This window comes from Xyrauchen texanus, chromosome 22, assembly GCF_025860055.1.
Source record: "Xyrauchen texanus isolate HMW12.3.18 chromosome 22, RBS_HiC_50CHRs, whole genome shotgun sequence".
NCBI classification, from domain to species: Eukaryota; Metazoa; Chordata; class Actinopteri; order Cypriniformes; family Catostomidae; genus Xyrauchen; species Xyrauchen texanus.
In genome coordinates this window covers 30927818-30951357 of record NC_068297.1, presented here as the reverse complement: position 1 = coordinate 30951357, position 23540 = coordinate 30927818, and the positions used below count along the sequence as shown (strand labels likewise).

Genomic DNA, 23540 nt, shown 5'->3' with positions numbered 1-23540 from the left:
CCTTTTTTATTTGACCATTAAATGTTGAGTAAAATTTTACCTGGACATGTTTTAATGAAATGTTCTCTTTTATTCTGTGAAGCAATTTAGATTTGTATTTTTCAGACAAGTTGCATGTACTTTTTTTTTCTTCCATACAGATTGCTGAACTCTACATTGATGAGAAGAACTGTATCCTTTTCAATAAACATTTGCTTCACTTTGTGTAATGAACATATACAGTATACACACACACACACACATTCATATATGTGTGTGTGTGTATATATATATATATATATATATATATATATATATATATATATATAAACATTTAGTGAATAAGCTGTTTGGTTTTAAACTTTATGCTCACAAACAATTGAGCAGTTTTGTCATCGTAGGGCCCTTAAAACTGGAGCTTTTTCAGTGTGGTCTTCCCCAAAAATGATTTTTCGGCGCTTATGGTATGTGACCGTAAAGAGAATCACAGCTAATTAACCTGCATAGACTAAGTTGGTGCCCCACTGACATTATTCATCTATAGGCCGCAGTAAACAACAAGGCTAGTGTTACATGACATACATTTCCCTTTAAACCACAGGCCTCTCAATTACAAAGGCATAGAGATTAAACAGGTTCAAGATTGTTTGTTTTAGCTCTGTACAAATCAAGGTCATTTGCACAACCTAATTCATTAGCCAACATCAGTTGTGACCTTTTTTCCAATTAAAAGCCATCTACACGTGAATTGGTTTAAACATATTTGCTTTGATAATGTGCAAGGAAATAGTGATTAGACTTACAAATGTGATTTCATTGTACTTATATTAAAGAGAAGTAATGGGCACAGATTGTATCATTTAATTGAATAAGCAAATTAATTACATCAAATGCATGCCAGGGGATTTGGGAATAGGTGATTTCAATGTGAATGAATCATGTAAACTAAAGCTCTTGTTGGTTTCAACTGAAGATTGTTTTTAGTTTTTTGTGTATGTTGTATTCATGACCAGTGCTTATACACATAAGTCAGAATGTTGAATTAGTGTGATGGTCACCCATATCTTTGTTACTTAGCAAGACTTTTGACTATCAGCATTAAAGTCTGGTCTACTTTGTAGCTTATTTTGGCCAAGAACTGCCCACTTAGCAGTCTCTGTGAGCTATTGCACAAAACAATTATTCCTCAAGAGGACTCATTGTTACAGCTGGAACTTTGACGTTATAAACATTGAAAATATGACTTGGTTTACAGGTGGACCATTAAAAACTCATCTCTTATCAACACCCAGAATTTGTGTAGCAGTTGGAAAACCATATTGGAGCTGATGAAATGCAAGGTTTTGTCATTTTTGTGTGCAAAACAGTCGGGACACAACCTCTAGGCAGTCGGTGGGAGACTGAACATGCCTTCTGAGGCTCAGACTGCCCATACCCACATTCTATATCATTTTAGAATGTGAAATAGCAAAACTGGAATCACCAGAACGTGTGTGTGTTTAAGGTTCGTTGTCTTGGCAATGAAGGAGTCAGGAGGCAGCGAACTGTCAATGTGAATATTTGTATTACTCTTCAGTGTCGTTCATAAAACCTAAACAAAAACCTCCGCCATCACTACAACAAGAAACAGCTGTTAGATATAATGACAACCAGTTTACGAGCCTTACCGCTCTCTCTCTCTCTCCTGCAGACAGACACACGACCACGCCCCCATCACCATTATATAAGTTTGATTGCAGTGTATTGCATCACAGCCTCAAAACTTTCACCCTTCACACATTTCCTGAATATACACTTGTGGGAGATACTATGGCTTTAACTGACACTCCTATGAGCTGACAAGATCATTGAAAAAGAATCTCCTAAAAATCACTTCCACAGTCATGCTACTCAGATGGCTGAAAATAAACATGCTATTTAGGAGGAATCCACTAATATTAAACATATTCAGATATTCATTTGTTGATGAAAAGCACTTCGTCCATATTTCTTCTGATACACCGGAGCTGTTGAAGTGAATTGTAATGCATATACTACTGTAGGCTATATGCTATAATTAAAGCCTATAAACATGCAATAATTTAGAAGCACACTGTCTTTTCAAAGCCGGTATATACAACTAAGTTTTATTTTTAGATGCATCTCTTTAAAATTGATGTAAGGCATCTGTGAGATTTAAAGCTGCATAACTGCCAAACATAAACCCAGAGTGGGGATGCCTAGTTTTCAGCTCGTATCATGCCAAAGATAAGCTTCAGTCATGTTCAATGTCCTTAAAAAGTATTTGGACACTGTATGAATGTCATTGCATATGATTATATATATATATATATATATATATATATATATATATATATATATATATATATATATATATATATATATATTATGGCATTTATTTAAAAGAAAGATTGCACAAGCACACTTTGCAAGCATGATATTTCACAAAAAGATTTATTTCATTATGATTCTTTTTTTTTTAATCAGTAATAGATACAGTATGTGTTCAAAATTAAGATCAAAAGTCTAAAGTTTGATAACCTGCCACTTTCTGGTTGACAAACTTAGTTGGATTGTACATAGTTTATGTTATGAACAATGTTTTGTTATCTTTTTATACTGGATAATATAAAAATATACATGACACAGGTTACTCATTTCTATTTTCAATTTTATGGAACATTAACTCTGAAGAAATGGCATTGTTATGTACAATATACAAATACAAATCTGCTAAATACAGATGCAAGGGAATGTAATGCAGAAGAGGTACGGTATGTTGGATAAATATAAATAGACTTAGCTGTGTATTGCACATACTTATTGCACAATGGGGCAGTTTTAACTTTTCATGAGATGGATAGCCTGAGGGGAAAAACTGTTCTTGTGTCTGACGGTTCTGATGCTCAGAGCTCTGAAGCGTCGGCCAGAAGGCAGCAGTTTAAAAGGTAATGGGCTGGGTGAGTGGGGTCCAGAGTGATATTTCCAGCCATTTTCCTCACTCTGGAAGTGTACAGTTCTTGAAGGGAGGGCAGGGAGCAACCAATAAATAAAAAAAAAATGTAAATGTGATGAGACTGCAGTATACCCAACTGACTCGTGCAGCGCGTGAAAGCCATTCGTGCTTAATGTTTGGTTAATCGCGCGAGTAAACGCACCCCTTTTGCTTCAGTCAGGCTGCGCGGATGACAGCCTACATTCCGTGTTTCATTTGTTTCTTTTTGTTTTCAGAACAATACGTGATGTAATAAGGGAAACACCACATTAATCCTTGAGATTTGCAACCCAGTATACTGGTACACCCTCTTTAAACCATGGTCACACCAAAATTACTTTTCAAAATATAAATGAAACCTGTAAATAATTTGTTTAGGATTTTGCAGGTGCGATTCACCGAAAAGGGCTAAAAAGTTAATCAATTTGCATGCGCAGCGTGAGTCTCGTCACACTTTAATAGTGTTTAGTCTCCCATTCAGCTGATGAAAACATGCTGCGCCATCATCAGGAAGGATTACATCAAGATGTAAAAATGCAGAACAGAATTACATCAAGATTGGAAAGCAGGTCAGGTGCAAATTTTTTTTTATAAAATAGCCTGCTCCTCTCTCGCTAATGCTTGGGAACTAGTGACTTCCCCACTGTGTGATTTTGAAAAATGTATGTCATAATTTAAGAAATATTTAAGATTGGGGTGTGGGTGGATGTCGGCACAGCCATTAACCAGGAAAATTAAAAATGGCATTCCATGTCAAAAAGGTTGTCGTCCTCTGTACATACAGTAGTAATATTATAGTGTGGAGATACTTAAAGGAGGACACGGGGAATCAGGTTCCTTCACTCAGGTGAGTAGGCTTTTATAAGGCTTGTCTTGATTGGGCACCACAATAGGCCAGCTTCTCAAAACTTCAGCTTCACAGTAACTTAACAATAAACTTCAGATTCTCAATAGATTTCAGCTTCACACTAACTTTTTAGATTAATAATAAGCTTCAAATTCAGACTCTCTCTCTCTCTCGTCTGCTGGCGGTGTGGCTCTTTTATGTGTGATGCTTTTTGTTGGTATTTTCACTTAGCCTCTGCCAACTTTTAATAAAGCTGAGTATGAAGAGAAAGGAAATGCCAAATGAAAGGCAAATAATATTACAAAATCAATACAGACTGTCTTAGTTAGCATCACATGCAACTAAGTTAGCATCACATTAGTCAGCATTTTCAGATGTTCCTCACCCAGCTGGGATCAAAATATATGCCTGGGACACATGGGAATATGATGCTCCTTCCATGAAATTAGCATTCTGAAAAAGGGACAACATAACTTCGCACTGCCTTCAATGAGAAACACAAAAGTAAAAAAAAAATGTAAGCCACTGACAAAAAACAGTGTTTTATCATAATAAACCAGACTGATTGCATTGTGAATTTGGCGACAGTAGGTTGAAAATTCTGCTGCTGAAATTGGTCTGCGCTTACTGGAATTCAAACTACTGCCCCCAGTGGCCAAAGCTTGACGTGTTGAATATATGTACATATGTGAGCTCCAACTGAGTTGTGCCAAAGGTGAATTGTACAGTCAACAGGGATGCATATTTTATCAAAACCCTACCATCTAAACCAAACCCCAAATCTAAACATCAGTGAGATAAAAACTTAAATTTAGAGTGAAAATTCAACATCTAAATCATACTTTTTTGCAAATATAATATTTTGCCCACCAGAGATCAAAATGGATATGCCGTCAAAGGCACAGCTTGGACAATTTTTGAGGTATGACTATTGTTGGTTTCCACCGAAAGGGTGGAAATTGGTTGGGAATTCAGCACATCGGGTCCAAATGTGGGTGGAAATTATTTTCTTTAACTAACACTCCAATTTCCTGTGTGATCATTTTGCATTTTCTTCAGACAATCTAAAAGTCTTGTAAAAGCACTTGTTTGATCTTCTTTCTCAATGTATTTAGCAGTCAAAGCAAATTGACACAATTCTAACAAGCGTTCCAGCTGTACTTTGTGTTACCAAAATAGAAATATCTGCAATTCCTGCATGTGAAAATAACATATCCTGCAATTATGTAGGTCATTCATGTCTATTTTAAGAACATTTTCCTTTCTGGTCAATGACACTTGTTAAAAGCTGAAAATGTTTTCCCTCCAGCATGCCTTTGAAAAAACTCTGAACAATCAAAGTCTATTTATAGCACCGCCACAAACTTTGTGTCTTTCTATAGAGATAAATAGAGAGGGTGACACAAATACCAGCCAATCAAAACAGCACAGAGGTCTTGAGCTAGAATATGGATTTGTATTTCACACTTGTTTTCTGTTTAATCAACACCTTGATTATCTTATTTTCTATTATCTTTGGTGAAATTTAGCAGCTGAACAAATAAGAATTTCACTGAGCCTGAGTTACTGGATGTTGTGTGCATCAACAACAAGAAGCTATTCCTGGTGACAAGCATGTCTAATCCTTAACCCATATCAAATCAGATGGGAAAGCTTTGCAGTTCATCCAGGCGGAGAAGATGTTCTATGAAGTGGCATTGATCGAGCTTACCTCACTGCAAGGGAGCACAGGCAGGTCCATTTTCTATGGCTTTACTAAAATGCTTCTTTTTATGGTGCTGTGGAGTGAACATGCGTCTGTTTGATTATAGTGTATTAAAAACTATGTAAAATAATTTTAAAAGCTTTCTGTGGATGTCCGAGACACAGTGGTGGACAAAGTACACATACCATGTACTTGAGTTAAAGTAAAGATACTCAAGGTAAAATATTACTCAAGTAAAAGTAGAAGTGCTGCCTTTAAACATTCACTTGAGTAAAAGTACAAAAGTATTTGCCTTCAAATGTACTTAAGTATCCAAGTACTATGATTTTTTATGGCCATAATGTCCTATTATAATTTGTCACAAGACTCTTGCTTAACTCAGTCTACATGAAGACTAATGTCACTCTTGGCACACCAATCTATTAATAAAATGACATTAATTAGTCAGATGTATCTATATATATATATATATATTTGAATTGAATAAATTTTTTGTGTGTTTAATTTTGGAGGGAAGGGGACTGTTCCCATAAGGTATAATACATTTACAGTATTTACTGTATATATTTTTCTCGAGTGTCTATGGTCATAATTATTAACATCCTAATGTTATGATACATTCACATAAACCTGCACAACGCCATTAAATATATATATATATATATATATATATATATATATATATATATATATATATACACACATACATATATATATATATATATATATATATATATATATATATATATATATATATATACACACGCTACAGCACACACATACATAGAATATATATAAATATTATATATATATATATATATATATATATATATATACTCTATGTTATGGGAGCAGCCAATTTCCTCCAAAATTAAACACAAAAACGTATTAATGCAGTGTTTCTGCTACTCCCCAGAAAAAAATGCTATTATATGCAAGTCATTTTAGTGTCAACATAATAAGCAATGTACATTATGCGTCAATATTTACCGATAATTGCTGCAATAATAGCTGCTGCTCTCTGCCCCGCTTAAAATCATTGGCAACGCAATTTGTTTGGAACTACTGAGAGCTACACGAATCACGTGACCGCGCGGCTGTGAGATCCCTGTCGCAACCGTCTATGTTCGCAACTCTCATATTTAACGGCTCTGGGGTGCGTTTCCCATACAACGACGTAACTTGCTGTTCCACTACCGTAGTACGATGCACTGTTGAAGAAATCAACTTGCTAGTCACGACTGTTTCCCGAAACCGTATTGTCGCAAATTGGTTGTTCAACCACGTTGGTTAATGATGTCACACATGGGGTGAAGTAAAAACTACTTTTAATGAATTTGTTTGCGATGGAATTAATGCTAGATGTTTTGCTATAAATTACGGACATGTCATCTGAGGACATCTCATATTTTTCTCAGTTATTTGCTTTATTTCCAGATTCAATTATAGGCTCGTTCTTACGCACTAGAGCACGTTCACACATGCGCACTCTTCAAAAACGGTGCTTTAAATCTATTGACAAACTAAAAGACATAAAGGACATTTGTATGTCTTCTAAATAAAAGATACTGATTGTACTGAATGGCATCTTGCTTATTTGGCTCAAGATAATAATTCATTAAGCCCACATGTTATAATAACAAGAAACTCTGCTTTTAACCACAGGTCGAGAGCTGTCGTTCCAACCACACAACTCTGCAATGCTGTTTGCAAATGTTCGTTGGAACGATGGTTTCGGGAAACACCGACTCGTTGAACTATGATGATAACGACGGAACTTACGACCATAGTTGGCTAACGATGCTTTTGGGAAACGCACCCCTGGTTCGCGCTTAGTAGATGCCGCCAAGGCAAGTTCAAAACAAAGAACGCGCGCTGGACTGTGATTGGTGGCTCGTTTGACCAGTTACGTTTTTATCCACTCATAAATAAAAAGGAACGACTGATTTTGAAAATGTAGTAGAGTAAAAAGTAAGATATTTGACTTTGAAATGTAGTGGAGTTAAAGTAAAATTCTCCCCAAATTTAAATACTTCAATAAAGTACAGATACGCAAAAAAAGCTACTTTAGTACAGTAACGAATTACATTTACTTCGTTACTGTCCACCACTGCTGAGACATTTGCTGGACATTTTCATGGATTAACAAAGTTGCTTTGAACCCTTGGATGGCTAAGTCATCTTATATTGGACAAATTATTTCAAAAGAATTCATCAAAAGACATTATCATCTGAATTGTGTGGAATGTATTAGTAGTTGACATGAAATAGTTTCTGCAGGCTATATACTCTCAAACCATTTAAAACAGAATTTTGCTCATTATTATTTTTTATTTTTTTATTATGCATGCAGCTTTTGGCCTCATATTAATTGAGAGACTTAAAGGTGCTGTCTACCTTCATGAGCTGTTGAATTAGCTACGCCCCCTCTTTCCAAAACCCAGCACTCCAAAGATACCAAATTAGCTTTATTGAGAGCAGAAATGTCTAGGTTACGGATGTAACCTCCGTTCCCTGATGGAGGGAACGAGACGTTGTGTCAGAGAAGCGACACTAGGGGTCTCTCTTGAGTGCCGAATATGCCTCTGATCTATGAAAAAAGGCCAATGAGAAGTTGGCAGATAGTATTTGCATACCCCGCCCTCGGACATACGGGTATAAAGGCGAGGAAATACTATGAGACACAGGAGCGGGCAGGTATTTTACGTACCCTTCCCCAATGCCCCAAAAAAGTTGTCAGAATCCTTCTGGTTACCCTAGACAGAGGAACAAGGAACACACATAATTAACATATCTCTTCTTGCAGGCACTTTTCCCACTACATTTAAGCAGGCTCAAGTAACCCCACTGCTGAAAAAACCTGCACTTAACCCCACACAGATATAACACTACAGACCAGTCTCTCTCATCCCAAAAACACTTAAAAAGGCAGTTTTCAGTCAGATCTCTCACTGAACAAGCTGCTGGATGACAATCAGTCAGGCTCCAAAAGTGGACACCCCACTGAGACTGCCCTGCTGTCTGTCACAGAGTCACTGAGACAGGCGAAAGCTGAATCCAGATCATCCATTCTGATTCTGCTGGACCTTTTTGCTGCCTTTGACACAGTCAACCATCAGATCCTACTCTCCACCCTCTCTAAACTGGGTATCACTGGAACTGTGCTTGGCTGGTTCAACTCCTATCTCTCCTAGGTTGCCTGGAGAGGGGAGGTATCCAAGCCACATCAGTTACTTACTGGGGTACCTCAGGGATCAGTGCTTGGGCCACTTCTCTTCTCCATATACACAACATCACATCATCCAATCACATGGTTTCTCTTACCACTGCTACGCTGATGACACGCAACTCTACTTGTCTTTCCATCCCAACGACACCACAGTGACCGCTCAAATCGCTGACATCTCAACCTGGATGAAGGAACACCACCTGCAACTCAACCCAGCCAAGACCGAACTCTGTTGAACACAACATCACCGTGCAGCTGGGTCCAACTACAGTTTCGCCATCCAAAACGGTCAGAAATCTAGGTGTAACCATTGATGATGAGCTAAATTTCACAGACCACATCTCAAAGACTGCAAGATCATGTAGATTTACACTCTACAATATCAGGAAGATAAGACCCTTCCTCTCTGTACATGCCACAACTGCTTGTTCAGTCACTTGTCATAACTAGACTGGACTACTGTAACACTCTCATTGCAGGCCTTCCTGCATGTGCTATTAGACCTCTCCAAATGATTCAGAATGCAGCAGCACATCTGGTCTTTAATGAACCTAAGAGAGCACATGTTACACCACTCTTTGTCTCTCTCCACTGGCTACCGGTTCATGCACGTACTAAATTCAAGGCCCTGATGCTGGCATACAAAACAATCACTGGGTCTGCTCCAGCATACCTAAAAACATTTATGCAGAGCTACGTTCCCACCAGAAGCCTGCGGTCAGCTAAGGAACGTCGCCTTGTCATACCAAAACAAAGAGGCACCAAAACACTTTCCCGGACTTTCAGTTTCATCATACCACGTTGGTGGAATGACCTTCCCAACTCAAAACACATCTTTTCCAAAAGAACTTAACAGGTCAATGAAAAAAATAAATAAATAAATAATAATAAAATAAAAAATAAAAAAATATATATATATATATATATATATATATATATATATATATATATATATATATATATATATATATTTACAATTCTTGTTGCACTTAAATCTGTTTTGTATACTATTCTGATGATAGTGAAACTTTGTAGTATGGCACTTTTTGTACCACTGTCTCCTTAAGATGACAGACACAAAGGATAAAAGCGTCTGCCAAATGAATAAATGTAAATGTAACAAGGCGACACTTGCCAACCTGGGAATGGGCCAAGCCTGGCTGGGCCTCTTTTCTCTCTATGTTTCTGAACTGCGGACCCACAAGGGCAAGGGAGGAATCATCCAGGGATCCGAGGAGTGGGATCTCCTGGGAGAAAAAGTGCACAATTTTACCTCAACCGAGGGAAAGGGCGCTATATGCAAGCAATTCACCCGGCCAGCCAATCTGTGTGTTACCGAGTTCTACTGGCTCGGACCTGAAAAAACACGGGATGAAACTGACTCAACCCTGAGATTGTAATATCTCGTAAAGGTGTAACTCTCGCGCATAGTAACTCTCGGGAGTGGGCCAGTATGAGCCAGACATCGAGGTAATTGAGTATGCGGATGCCGGCTTCTCGGAGCGGGCCAAGAGCTGCCACTGCGAATTTCGTGAAGACGCGAGGGGACAGAGACACCTGGCCGCCGAACGCGAACCGTAGAAAGGGTCGGAGTCGAGGAAGAATTGAGACGTGAAAGTACAGGTCCTTCAGGTCTACCGCTGCGAACCAATCTAGATGCCGGACACAGGTCAAGATGTGTTTCTGTGAGAACATTTTGATGTACCTGGCGGGGCTTCGCAGAGGGGCGGAGCAGGTAAAACGGCATCGGGAGGCAAGGGTGTGTCCCGAGGCTCTGGTGCTGAGAAAAGACTCGAAGCACTTACCTTGCTCTGCACACCCGGCAGGGGCGGGTTGGTGACTGAGGAGGAGGTCCTGTAGCGATGTCCTCTGGACTCGTCAGAACCGGCCGGCTGCTGAACAGTCATGGGGCTGAGGGCGGGGAGTCCACGTCCAGCATGCCGGGACTGTTGAACTGTGGCGTCAGAGTGCCGTGAGAACGGCATTTGTGGGCCAGGTGACCCAGAGACAAAGGAAATAGCTCTATTATTGAGAATTTGGGTGGCACAGCCCCATATGGGGGGGGGGCCGGCAAATGCTTAAATGAATTCAACAAAAGATTCTCCTCCCGGCCCTCCACCGGGGGACGGAGTGGTCTTACCAGCTCCAGAGCTAATATCTCGAGCTCTTGGTCGAGCGTCTCAGGAGCGCCTGGGAGCCTTCCGGGTCTTCGAGGGGGGTCAGTGAGATGGAGGGCATCTGCTTCCTGCGGGGTGCTCGACGCTGGGGCTGAGAGCTGGGCCCGGGTTGAGGCGGAGCAGGGTGTTCCTTAACCGCAGGAGGACGCCCTCGGTGAGCAGACGGGGCATGGCCCTTGGCGGCAGACTTGCGGCAGGGCAGGATGTGAGATATGGCCTCCGTCTGCTTCCTCACCTTGGAGAACTGCTGGGCGAAGTTCTCGACGGTGTCGCCGAAGAGGCCGAACTGGGAGACAGGGGCGTTGAGAAAGCGAGTCTTGTCGGTCTCACAAATCTCGACCAAGTTCAGCCATAGATGACATTCCTGGACCACGAGCGTGGCCATCGCCTGCCCAAGTGGTCGGTCGCTGAGTGCAGTTCCTGCAGCACATCGGGATCAGGGTTACCCCATGCAGAACTTTGAGCGCCTTGGCCTGGTGGACTTGCAGGAGGGCCATGGCGTGCAGGACGGAAGCGGCATGTCTGGCAGCGCTGTAGGCCTTCGCGGTCAGCGAGGAAATTGTCCTACAGGCCTTGGAAGGGAGCACAGGGCGACCCTATCCACCTGGGGAATCACCGTGTACCCGTGGGCCGCTCCGCCGTCGAGGGTAGCGAGAGCGGATGAGCGAGTGCTTTGTGACGGGTGGAGAGGGGTGCTCTCCACGATGACGTCAGCTCATCATGCACCTCCGGGAAAAATGGGACCGGGGGGACTAGGCTGTGAGCGGCGCCCAGACCCCAGGAACCAGTCATCCAACCGCGATGGCTGTGGGGAGGATGGAAGGTTCCAATCCAGCCCCACGCTGGCGGCGGCCCGGGAAAGCATGTCGGTCATCTGCGCATCAGCCTCAGCCTGGGCGTGCTGGTCCGAAGGCGGTAGCCCAGGGGAGTCGTCAGCGTCAGATGCCGAGCTCTCGGATACAGCCGGGAGCTCATCCACTTCGAACTCCAGAGGATAGGCAGACTGGCTGTGAGGCGAGCTGCTGTTACCTCGAGCACGGACGGGAGTCAACGAGCGTTCCTGGGGGTGGGTGGTCCGAGCAGGCGTACCCGGCAGAGCTGCACCCGCTGCCATCCCCAGATCGCCTCCATCGCCGGCTGCACCGTCCTCAATCCCGTGGGAAGAAGCAGCAATGCGGGGGGCAGCTGGACATTCCCTCGCAGCGACATTCCCTCGCAGTGAGAGCATGAACCATCCACAAACGCAGCCTCTGTGTGATCGCTGCCCAGACACACGAGACAACGCCTGTGGCCGTCTGAAGCAGAGAGCAAAGGCATCTTTAGAAAGACATGTCCTGAATAGTATGTGTATTGCTCTTTTAGTGAAAATATACTCTTTTAGAGAAAATCACTCTTTTAAGTAACTCTTTGAGTTTTGGTTTCTGAACTGTCGAAGCACCCAGGGGCAACTGCACTGCCGTGCAAGGAAGGAGAAAGCCGCTGTAATGCGCCATCAATCCAACAGAGGAATACAAGAACATGTGTGACTTGTAGCAAACAGCATGCACAACCATCGGCTCTGAAGAAAATTTCTGAATGAACTCATAGTATTTCCTCACCTTTATACCCGTATGTACCTGGGGTATGCAAATACTATCTGCCAACATCTCATTGGCCTTTTTTCATAGCTCAGTGGCATATTCGGCGCTCAAGAGAGACCCCTAGTGTCACTTCTCCGACACAACATTGAGAGAGCGACAGACGGGGAACGGTTGTTACAAACAACAGCTGCAAACTAGCAACCTTAACTGACAAGGTCGGTCGCTGAAAAACATCAGTAGTGGAGCCAATACTGATTCAAATATGGGATTGGATCCCTAAACCTGACTGTATAGGCTGTAAAGTCTCACTGGAAAAAGTTGCTTGTTACTGGACAAGATACACTATTCTGAAAATATCTGAAAATAGTTCATGTCACTGAAAAATGTAGTTATGTTAGCAACAGTGCTGCTTTTTGTTACTTACTTGGCTTCAAAAGCTAATAAATATAGTTTAAAGGTCACAAAACCCCAATTTAGTTTGGTCTTAAAAAAATAATTTTTTGCATTTCCTTGTATGTGTGGGTGTGGAAACAGTGTAATCACTTGTCTGTCCTCTCTGACCCTCCCTCTCCCTCCCTATCTCTCTGTCTTTTTCTGTTTTGTCAGTCTTGTTGTCTCTGTACATGTGCGTCTTTGACTGTATTTGCATTGCCTGGGAGGTTTCTGACTCAGTTTTTTTAATCAGTGTGTCAGGAAGACGAATTACTGGACACGTCAGGATGTCTGTCTCAAGAGGAGTTATCGGAACAGACTTCACAGGCCCAGGATCTTGAGAGACTGGCTCAGCTTTGCATCATGAGCAAGAGGTAGGGATCTAAAACTCATCATTAAGACTAGGTTGCCAAAATTTAGCATGCCACATTGTTTTTACCAGCCTGATTTTGGCAATAATCTGTTTAAATGTTAAATTATGATATATCATGATTATTTTTATAATCAAATTATTATTATATAATGATGACATGTAAGTGTAGTCCAATGCAATAAAGTAACTGTAGGGTAGACCGAGGCTAAGTGTCACATGGCAAGTTGTCACTAGGGCTATATCTCAGTAACTATATGGTTTTTAGTCAAAAGTTACCCTAATGATTGTTTAAATACTTAAATTAATCCTCCAAATACCATTATCAACATTTTTGTAATAGCTCAGGCCTAACATGTGAACAAAATCAAACCACACTGGTATACATTCAAGCAAGGTTCAACTATATGAAGAAAGATTTTAATCCAAATGGTTGAACTGTGTTCTTAGGACAAGAGTTTTTGAACAAGTTGTCACATGTTTTATATAATTTTATTAAATGTATTCATTACAAATTCTGTTTGCTTTAACAATGGCTTGCTATTACTGTATTTTACATTGTAAATGGTTGCTGTTTTATTAATTGTTTTCTGTTTAAATATACCCAAAAAGGCCATAATTGTAGGCTCCTTTTATGACAACTAACACAACATGGTGTGACAACATGCTCCACTATAGAGGCTAAAAGTCAACTGGTGATAAATTAACTGTAGCCTTTTTTCTGTAGAATAACATTGGACATCTTCATTGTCTTTTTTTTTTATATATAGTTTTAACAATTTACTATTTTAAATAACATAGTTTATAGTTTTTTTATTTTAAATTTTGTTTGTTTTTTACTTTCAAAAGTGAGTCTAACCCAAGAAATATTCACTCTTGTAAAAGACGTAGCTCCAATCTTCCCAACTAGAGCCAGTCTTGCCTATTTTTCTTAAAGCATGTGTATTGATCGAGAGCATTCTCATTGTGAGAACATGACCATGACAACGTTGCGGTCGCGGCTTGCTTACAACCGTAAGCAAGCCACTCCAGCCGCCCCCTGCGTCGCTCCTTCTTCCCACGGGATTGAGGATGATGCGGCTGGCGATGGAGGCGATTCGGGGATGGCAGCGGGTGCAGCTCCGCCGGCTACGCCCCCTCGGACCACCCGCGCTCCGGCACGCTCGTTGACTCCCGTCCCCGCTCGAGGTGGCGGCGACTCGCCTCACAGCCAGTCTGCCTACCCTCTTGCGATGGAAGCAGATGAGTTCGCCGCGACATCGGATGGCGTGGGCTCTGATGCTGAGGGCTCCTCTGGGCTGCCGCCTTCGGGCTTGCACGCCCAGGAGGAGGCCGACGCACAGATGTCCGATATGCTTTCCCGGGCAGCCAACAGCGTGGGCCTGGATTGGAACCCTCCATCCTCCCCACAAGCCATCACGGCTGGACGATTGGTTCTTGGGCGTGGGGCGCCGCTCACAGCCTCACCCCCCCCCCCCCGGTTCCTTTCTTCCCGGAGGTGCATGATGAGCTGACGTCTTCGTGGAGAGCACCCCTCTCCACTCGTCGCACCGCCACCTGCTCATCCGCCCTCGCCACCCTCGACGGCGGAGCGCGCCACGGGTACACAGAGATCCCCCAGGTGGATAGAGCTGTTGCGCTCCACTTATGTCCTGGAAGCACTACCACCTGGCGGGGCCGCCCTGTACTCCATTCCCGGTCCTGTAGAGCAACATCCTCGCTCACCGCGAAGGCCTCCAGCGCTACCGGACGCGCCGCTTCCGCCCTGCATGCCATGGCTCTCCTGCAGGTCCACCAAGCCAAGGCACTTCGCAACATGCACGGGGGTGGCCCTGATCCCGACACGCTGCAGGAACTGCGCTCAGCGACCGACCTCGCCCTGAGAGCGACGAAGGTCACAGCGCAGGCACTCGGGCAGACGATGGCCACTCTGGTGGTCCAGGAACGTCAGCAATGGCTGGACTTGGTTGAGATGCGTGAAGCTGACAAGACTCGCTTCCCCAACGCCCCTGTCTCCCAGTTCGGCCTCTTCGGCGACACCGTTGAGGACTTTGCCCTGCAGTTCTCCCTGGTGAAGAAGCAGACGGAGGCCATTTCGCACATCATGCCGCGCCGCAAGCTTGCCGCCACGGCCCAGGCCCCACCTGCTCACCGAGGGCATCCTCCCGCGGCCAGAAGACCTTCTGCTCCACCCCAACCTGGGCCCAGCTCTCAGCCCCGGCGTCGAGCAAACCGCAGGAAGCATACGCCCCCTGCCTCACGGACCCCTTCGAGGACCCAGAAGGCTCCCAAGCGTCCCTGAGACAGCGGACCCAGAGGACGAGAAGATAGCTCCGGAGGTGGTAAGACCACTCCGTCCCCCGGTGGAGGGTCGGGAGGAGAATCTTTTGTTTTTTCATTTGCCGCACCCCCTGATGGGGGCTGCGGTACCCAAATTCTCAATAAAAGAGCTATTTCCTTTACCTCTGGGTCAAATGGCCCGCAAATGCTGTTCTCACGGCACTTTGCTTTCAGGCCTCAACAGTCTTGGTGCCCAGGATGCGGTGCTTCCGCCCTCAGCCCCACGACTGTTCCCCGGCCGGCCGGTTCAGACGAGTACAGAGGATGCCAGCATCAGACCTCCTCCTCAGTCACGAACCCGCCCCCTTCCGGGTGTGTGGAACAAGGTAAGTGCTTTGAGTTTATTCTCAGCACCAGAGCCTCGGGACGCCACAGCGCCTCCCGACGGCGCGTTACCTGTTCCGCACCGCTGCGAAGCCCCGCCGGATACGTCCAAAACACTCGTCCCCTTGGTGCCCCTAGCACGGAGCTTAGAGGCATGGCTTTCACTGCCCAGCTCGTCACGGTGGCTGCACCGGACCATCCGACTCGGTTACGCAATTCAGTTTGCCAGGTCTCTTCCCCCCTTCGTGGGAGTTCGTTCCTCTGCAGTGCACGGCAAACATGCCCACTCCCTGCGCGAGGAAATCGCCTCCCTTCTAATCAAGGACGCGATAGAGCCTGTCCCTCCGACCGAAACGAAGAAGGGTTTCTACAGCCCTTACTTCGTTGTACCCAAGAAAGGCGGCGGCATACGACCGATCTTGGACCTGCGAGTTTTCAATCGGACCTTGTCTAAACTCCCGTTCAAAATGCTTACCCAGAAACAAATTCTATCTGGCGTCCGGCATCTAGATTGGTTTGCAGCGGTAGACCTGAAGGACGCGTACTTCCACGTCTAAATTCGCCCTCGACATCGACCCTTACGGTTCGCGTTCGACGGCCAGGCGTATCAGTACAAGGTCCTCCCCTTCGGCCTGTCTCTGTCCCCTCGCGTCTTCACGAAGGTCACAGAGGCGGCTCTTGCCCCGCTACGAGGAGCGGGCATACGCATACTCAATTACCTCGACGATTGGCTAATATTGGCCTCCTCGCAGGAATTACTATGCGCACACAGAGACCAGGTGCTCGAGCACCTCGGCCGTTTAGGGTTTCAGGTCAACTGGGAAAAGAGCAAGCTCACCCCGGTCCAGAGCATCTCTTTTCTCGGTTTGGAGTTAGACTCAGTCTCAATGACAGCACGTCTCTCCAACGAGCATGCTCAGTCAGTGCTGGAATGCCTCGCTTCTTTCGAACCAGGCACCGTGGTCCCTTTGAAATGTTTCCAACGGCTCCTGGGGCATATGGCATCCTCCGCGCGGCCGCGCCACTGGGGTTGATGCATATGAGACCACTTCAGCATTGGCTCCAGACTTGAGTCCCGAGACAAGCATGGCGCCACGGCACGCACAGCGTGGAAGTTACCCCCGTCTGCCGCCAAACCTTCAAACCCTGGACAGACCTCTGCTTTCTACGGGCAGGAGTACCCTTGCAGCAGGTGTCCCGTCACGTTCTGGTTACAACCGACGCCTCCAAATTGGGTTGGGGCGCCGTGTGCAACGGGCGCGCAGCCGCAGGCCGGTGGAACCGAGGCCCGCTGCCCTGGCACATCAACTGCCTAGAGCTGCTGGCCGTTTTTCTTGCCCTGAAGAAATTTCTTCCGTTGATTCGTGGCAAGCATGTCCTAGTCAGGACAGACAGCACCACGGTGGTGGCCTACAAAAATCGCCAAGGCGGAGTACGCTCCCTCCACATGTCACAGCTCGCCCGTCGTCTCCTCCTTTGGAGTCAACAGCGACTGGAGTCACTGCGCGCCACTCACATCCCCGGCAACCTCAATGTGATAGCGGACGCGCTGTCAAGGCAAAACTTGCCCGGTGGAGAGTGGAGGCTCCACCCCCAATCGGTCCAGCTGATTTGGGACAGGTTCGGCAAGGCCCAGGTAGACCTGTTTGCCTCCCAGGAAACCTCCCACTGTCCGCTCTGGTATGCCCTCACAGAGGCTCCCCTTGGGACAGATGCTCTGGCGCACAGCTGGCCCACGGGGCTGCGCAAGTACGCTTTTCCCCCAGTGAGCCTTCTTGCACAGGTGCTATGCAAGGTCAGGGAGGACAAGGAGCAAGTCACTCTGGTGGCCCCCTACTGGCCCAACCGGACGTGGTTTTCGGATCTCACGCTCCTCATGACAGCCCCTCCCTGGCGAATTCCCCTGAGGAAGGACCTTCTTTCTCAGGGACGGGGCATGCTCTGGCATCCGCATCCAGACCTCTGGAATCTCCACGTCTGGTCCCTGGACGGGACGCGGAGGATCTAGCCGGCCTACCTTCGGCTGTCATAGACACTATTAACCAAGCCAGAGCCCCTTCGACCAGGCATCTTTACGCCCTGAAGTGGCATCTGTTCGCGGACTGGTGTTCTTCCCGAGCCGAAGACCCGCAGAAGTGCGCAGTTAGGTCAGTGCTCGTGTTTCTTCAGGAGAGGCTGGAGAGGAGGCTGTCCCCCTCCACCCTCAAGGTGTATGTTGCCGCTATCGTGGCCCACCACGACACGGTAGATGGCAAGTCTCTTGGTAAGCACAACTTAATCGTCAGGTTCCTAAAAGGTGCCCGGAGGATGACTCCCTCCCAGCCTAACCTGTTTCCCTCCTGGGATCTCTTGGTCGTCCTTATGGGACTCCGGAGACCCCCCTTCGAGCCGCTTGACTCAGTTGGACTCAGGGCCCTCTCTCTCAAGACCGCCCTGCTGATCGCGCTCGCTTCCATCAAGAGGTTCGGGGACCTGCATGCGTTCTCTGTTAGCGACACTTGCCTGGAGTTCGGTCCGGCGGACACTTTCGTGATCCTAAGACCGCGATCGGGCTACGTGCCCAAGGTTCCTACCACACCCTTCAGGGATCAGGTGGTGAACCTGCAAGCGCTGCCCTGGGAGGAGGCAGACCCAGCCCTTTCACTGCTGTGTCCAGTACGTATTTACCTGGACCGCACACAGAGCACCAGACGCTCTGAGCAGCTCTTCGTCTGCTTTGGGGGACAGCAGAAAGGGAATGCTGTCTCCAAGCAGAGACTCGCCCACTGGGTTGTCGATGCCATTTCCCTGGCTTATCACACCCAGGCCGTGACCCCCCCTTTGCGGGTCCGAGCCCACTCCACCAGGAGTGTTGCATCCTCGTGGGCACTGGCTAGGGGCACTGCCCTAGCAGACATTTGTAGAGCAGCGGGCTGGGCAACACCTAAGACTTTTACAAGATTCTACAATCTCCGAGTTGAGTCAGTTGACTAGCCTCAACTGTAGCCTTTTTTCCGAGTTGAGTCAGGCCTCCTGTTCGGACTCCCCCTGTGTGTAAAACCATGGTTCTGTCCCCTCACGAGAGTTACAGCTGCCTCGCGTGCCGTGCTGTATGCTTCCCCCCTCTGCGAGGCTGGATCTACCACCGCACTACTGTTCCGCATAAGACCTAAGTATAGGCCATGTATTTGCCACTCAAAATTTGCCTCCCCTCCCGGGTAGGTGTGGCCTCTGCAGGGTCTTCTCCACCCTAATAAGGGCTAAGACCCCCTTCCCTCAATACGTGTAAGGGCCCCGGCCGTAGTTGCTCTATGCAAGAAACATAGAGAGAAAAGAGGCCCAGCCAGGCTGGCCCGTTCCCATGTTGGCGGCCGTCACCTTGTTCCCCCCTCCAGGGTAACGATAAGGAATCCTGATGACTTAAATGGGGCATTGGGGAAGGGTACGTGCAGCCTGATACAGTTGGTCATTCTGCACGTAGGAATACCTGCTCGCTCCTGTATCAGCGGATCACGTACACGGCTCAGCGCATGGCTCTTTTTAAGTGGACCCTAGTGTCGCTTCTCTGACACAACGTGGAGAGAGCGACAGAAGGGGAACGTCTAGGTTACGTATGTAACCTCCGTTCCCCGATGGAGGGAACGAGACGTTGTGTCTCCCCTGCCACGTCGCTGAGCCGAGCCCCTGTTGTGGCCGGACCATTTCCGGCTCCTCAGAAAAATCCTGAATGAACTCCCGTATTTGCGCCGCTTAAATACCCGTATGTCCGGGGGCTCTCATTGGCCTTTTTTCATAGTTCAGAGGTGAATATCGGCGCTCAAGAGAGACCCCTAGTGTCGCTTCTCTGACACAACGTCTCGTTCCCTCCATCGGGGAACGGAGGTTACATACGTAACCTAGACGTTTCTTATTGTATTTAAACTACACGTAAAAGCCTCAAGTTGAGTAATATTGTGTTTTGAAAAAAATGCAAAAACACATGGATTGTTTGAAAGGTATTGCAAATGTATTTAAAAATTCAAACAAATTCAGGCTCACACACAAATTTTTTGAAGATGAACCAATTACGTGAACAATAACGTAACTAACCTAAAGGCCAATGAAAAAGCAGCGGTCGTTCGTGCACTCAATTAGGCAATACTAGGCTTCAAATTTGAATAGCCTACAAACGGTCATTTGATTTCAAATGACGAACAAAGACGACAACAGCTCGGCCACCTGAACTGAACCGAAGAAAAAACGACGTCAAAAACAGGCACTTTTTTTTTATTAATTATGGTCATTAGTGTGAGCCCTGAGCACTAATTATGCGCCTAATTATGTATTCCGCGTTATGTACAGAAAAAGCCAGTGAAAGCGCGCCTCTATTTTGCGCTGAAAATTCTCCGCCTTTTAACAGCATGTGTAACTTAGGAAGCGGCTCTCCAGGCATATCCTCCTGGTGAAGTGGCAGCAGTAATCCGAGCAAGACGAAGACATAGGCTAAGGAGAAGAGCTGAAAAGATTTTTGCGCAGGCCGCCTGTTGAGTACCTCTGAGTACTCCCATTTGTGCCTGAGCGCCCCCCTCTCTGCTGCCTCGTTCACACCGCCCCCAACACTGTCCAAACGCCCCCTAGGGGTTGGTACCACCCCCGTTGAGAAACGCTGGGTTAAACCAATGAAAGTACTTTTAAATAGTTCCTCAAAGAATTTTGTTTAACCACTTTTAGGCCACAACTACACAATTGTACCATTTTTAGAGTGGATTTTATTAGTTCTCTTTAAATTCAGTGCTTATTCTAGAATTCTACAGAATTTTAAAGCTGTTTATTCAAGCTGCATTAGGAATCTGTCGTATTGAGCCACAAGTGTGTGCTATATATAAAGAAAGAGGTAAGGTGACTTGTGTTACATGAGTCTCAAGGTTTCAAATGTTACTGGGACACTCTGACTCGGGTGTCTTCTTTCCTCCATGAGTTAACATGATGAGGGAGTCTTTTGTTAGGCCACTATCGCATACACTTCAGGACATGTATGTCCAACTGTTGGCAATCATTGGGGACTTAAAGCATTTAACCTGATTGTCCCAAAGAAGGAGAGAGCTTGTTGGTGTCATGGAGAGAGGATGACATTAAACTTGAATGCGAATAATTTATTTTATAGATACTCTAAAATCACTCTAGTGATGCTGGGTAACTTCAACGCACACGTGGGAAATGACAGGGACACCTGGAATGGCGTGATTGGGAGGAACGGCCTCCCTGATCTGAACTCAAGTGGATGTTTGTTATTAGATTTCTGTGCTAGTCATGGATTATCTATAACAAACACCATGTTCGAACATAAGGATGCTCATAAGTGTACGTGGTACCAGAGCACCCTAGGCCGAAGGTCGATGATCGATTTTGTAATCGTGTCTTCAGATCTGAGGCCATATGTTTTGGACACTCGGGTAAAGAGAGGGGCAGAGCTGTCAACCGATCACCATCTGGTGGTGAGTTGGGTCAGGGGGTGGGGAAAGACTCTGGACAGACCTGGGAAGCCCAAGCGAGTAGTGCGGGTGAACTGGGAACGTTTGGAGGAGGTCCCTGTCCGCGAGATCTTCAACTCACACCTCCGGTGGAGCTTTTCAGGCATCCCTGCGGAGGTTGGGGACATTGAATCGGAGTGGGCAATGTTCAAAGCTTCCATTGCCGAAGCCACGGTGGAGAGCTGCGGCCTCAAGGTTTTAGGTGCCGCAAGGGGTGGTAACCCTCGAACACCATGGTGGACACTGGTGGTCAGGGAAGCCGTCCGACTGAAGAAAGAGGCCTTCCGGGATTTGTTGTCCCGGAGGTCTCCAGAGGCAGTTGCAAGGTACCGACAGGCCCGAAGGGCTGCGGCCTCGGCCGTGAGGGAGGCAAAGCAGTGGGTGTGGGAAAAGTTCGGAGAAGCCATGGAGAAGGACTTTCGGTCCGCACCAAAGTGCTTCTGGAAAACCGTCCGCCACCTTAGGAGGGGGAAACGGGGAACCATTCAAGCTGTATACAGCAAAGATGGGACGCTGTTGACCTCAACCGAGGAGGTTATTGGGCAGTGGAAGGAACACTTTGAAGAACTCCTAAATCCCAACACGCCCTCTATGGTAGAGGCAGAGCCGGAGGATGATGGGGGATCAGATTCTATTTCCATGGGGGAGGTCACTGAGGTAGTCAAACAACTCCGCAGTGGCAAAGCCCCGGGGATTGATGAGATCCGACCAGAAATGCTGAAAGCTCTGGATGTGGAGGGGGTGTCATGGATGACACGCCTCTTCAACATTGCGTGGAAATCTGGGACAGTGCCTAAGGAGTGGCAGAACGGGGTGGTGGTTCCCATCTTCAAAAAGGGGGATCAGAGAGTGTGTGCCAACTACAGGGGTATCACACTTCTCAGCCTCCCTGGTAAAGTTTACTCCAAGGTGCTGGAGAGGAGGGTTCGGCCGATTGTCGAACCTCAGATTGAAGAGGAACAATGCGGTTTTCGTCCTGGCCGTGGAACGACGGACCAGATCTTTACTCTCGCAAGGATCCTGGAGGGGGCCTGGGAGTATGCCCATCCGCTCTACATGTGTTTTGTGGATCTGGAGAAGGCGTATGACCGGGTCCCCGGGAGAGACTGTGGGAGGTGCTGCGGAGCACGGGTGGGGGGTCCCTTCTTAGGGTGATCCAATCCCTGTACGTCCAAAGCGAGGGCTGTGTCCGGGTCCTCGGCACAAAGTTGAGTTCATTCCATGTGGGGGTTGGTCTCCGCCAAGGCTGCGCTTTGTCACCAATCCTGTTTGTGATATTCATGGACAGGATATCGAGGCGTAGTCGGGGTGGGGAAGGTGTGCAGTTCGGTGGGCTGGGGATCTCATCGCTGCTTTTTGCAGATGATGTTGTCTTCATGTCATCATCGGTCCGTGACCTTCAGCTCTCACTGGATCAGCTTGGCAGTCGAGTGTGAAGCAGCTGGGATGAGGATTAGCACCTCTAAATCTGAGGCCATGGTTCTCAGCAGGAAACCGATGGAGTGCGTACTCCAGGTAGGGAATGAGGTTTTGCCCCAAGTGAAGGAGTTCAAGTACCTCGGGGTCTTGTTCACGAGTGAGGGACAATGGAGCGGGAGGTTGGCCGGAGAATCGGGGCAGCAGGGGCGGTATTGCACTCGCTCTATCGCACCGTTGTCACGAAAAGAGAGCTGAGCCGAAAGGCAAAGCTCTCGATCTACCGGTCAATTTTGTTCCTACCCTCACCTATGGTCATGAAGGTTGGGTCATGACCGAAAGAACGAGGTCGCGAGTACAAGCGGCCGAAATGGGCTTCCTCAGAAGGGTGGCGGGCTTCTCCCTTAGAGATAGGGTGAGGAGCTCAGTCATCCGTGAGGAGCTCGGAGTAGAGCCGCTGCTCCTTTGCGTTGAAAGGAGTCAGTTGAGGTGGTTTGGGCATCTGGTAAGGATGCCCCCTGGCCGCCTCCCTAGGGAGGTGTTTCAGGCACGTCCAGCTGGGAGGAGGCCTCGGGAAGACCCAGGACTAGGTGGAGAGATTACATCTCCACACTGGCCTGGGAACGCCTCGGGGTCGCCCAGTCAGAGCTGGTTAAT

The 23540-nt window shown here is 46.6% G+C and overlaps 1 protein-coding gene across 3 annotated transcripts in view; it reads left to right on the top strand.

Annotated features, from left to right (window-relative positions):
- LOC127662835 (uncharacterized) overlaps window positions 1–23540 on the top strand; it is a 59191-nt gene that overhangs the window by 9296 nt on the left and 26355 nt on the right. For all 3 annotated transcript variants that reach the window (XM_052154200.1, XM_052154199.1, XM_052154201.1), the window contains exons 2-4: window positions 141–171; window positions 5466–5552; window positions 13198–13318. In XM_052154200.1, coding sequence (XP_052010160.1) covers window positions 141–171; window positions 5466–5552; window positions 13198–13318 — 239 coding nt within the window. The remainder of the gene's footprint in view (window positions 1–140; window positions 172–5465; window positions 5553–13197; window positions 13319–23540) is intronic.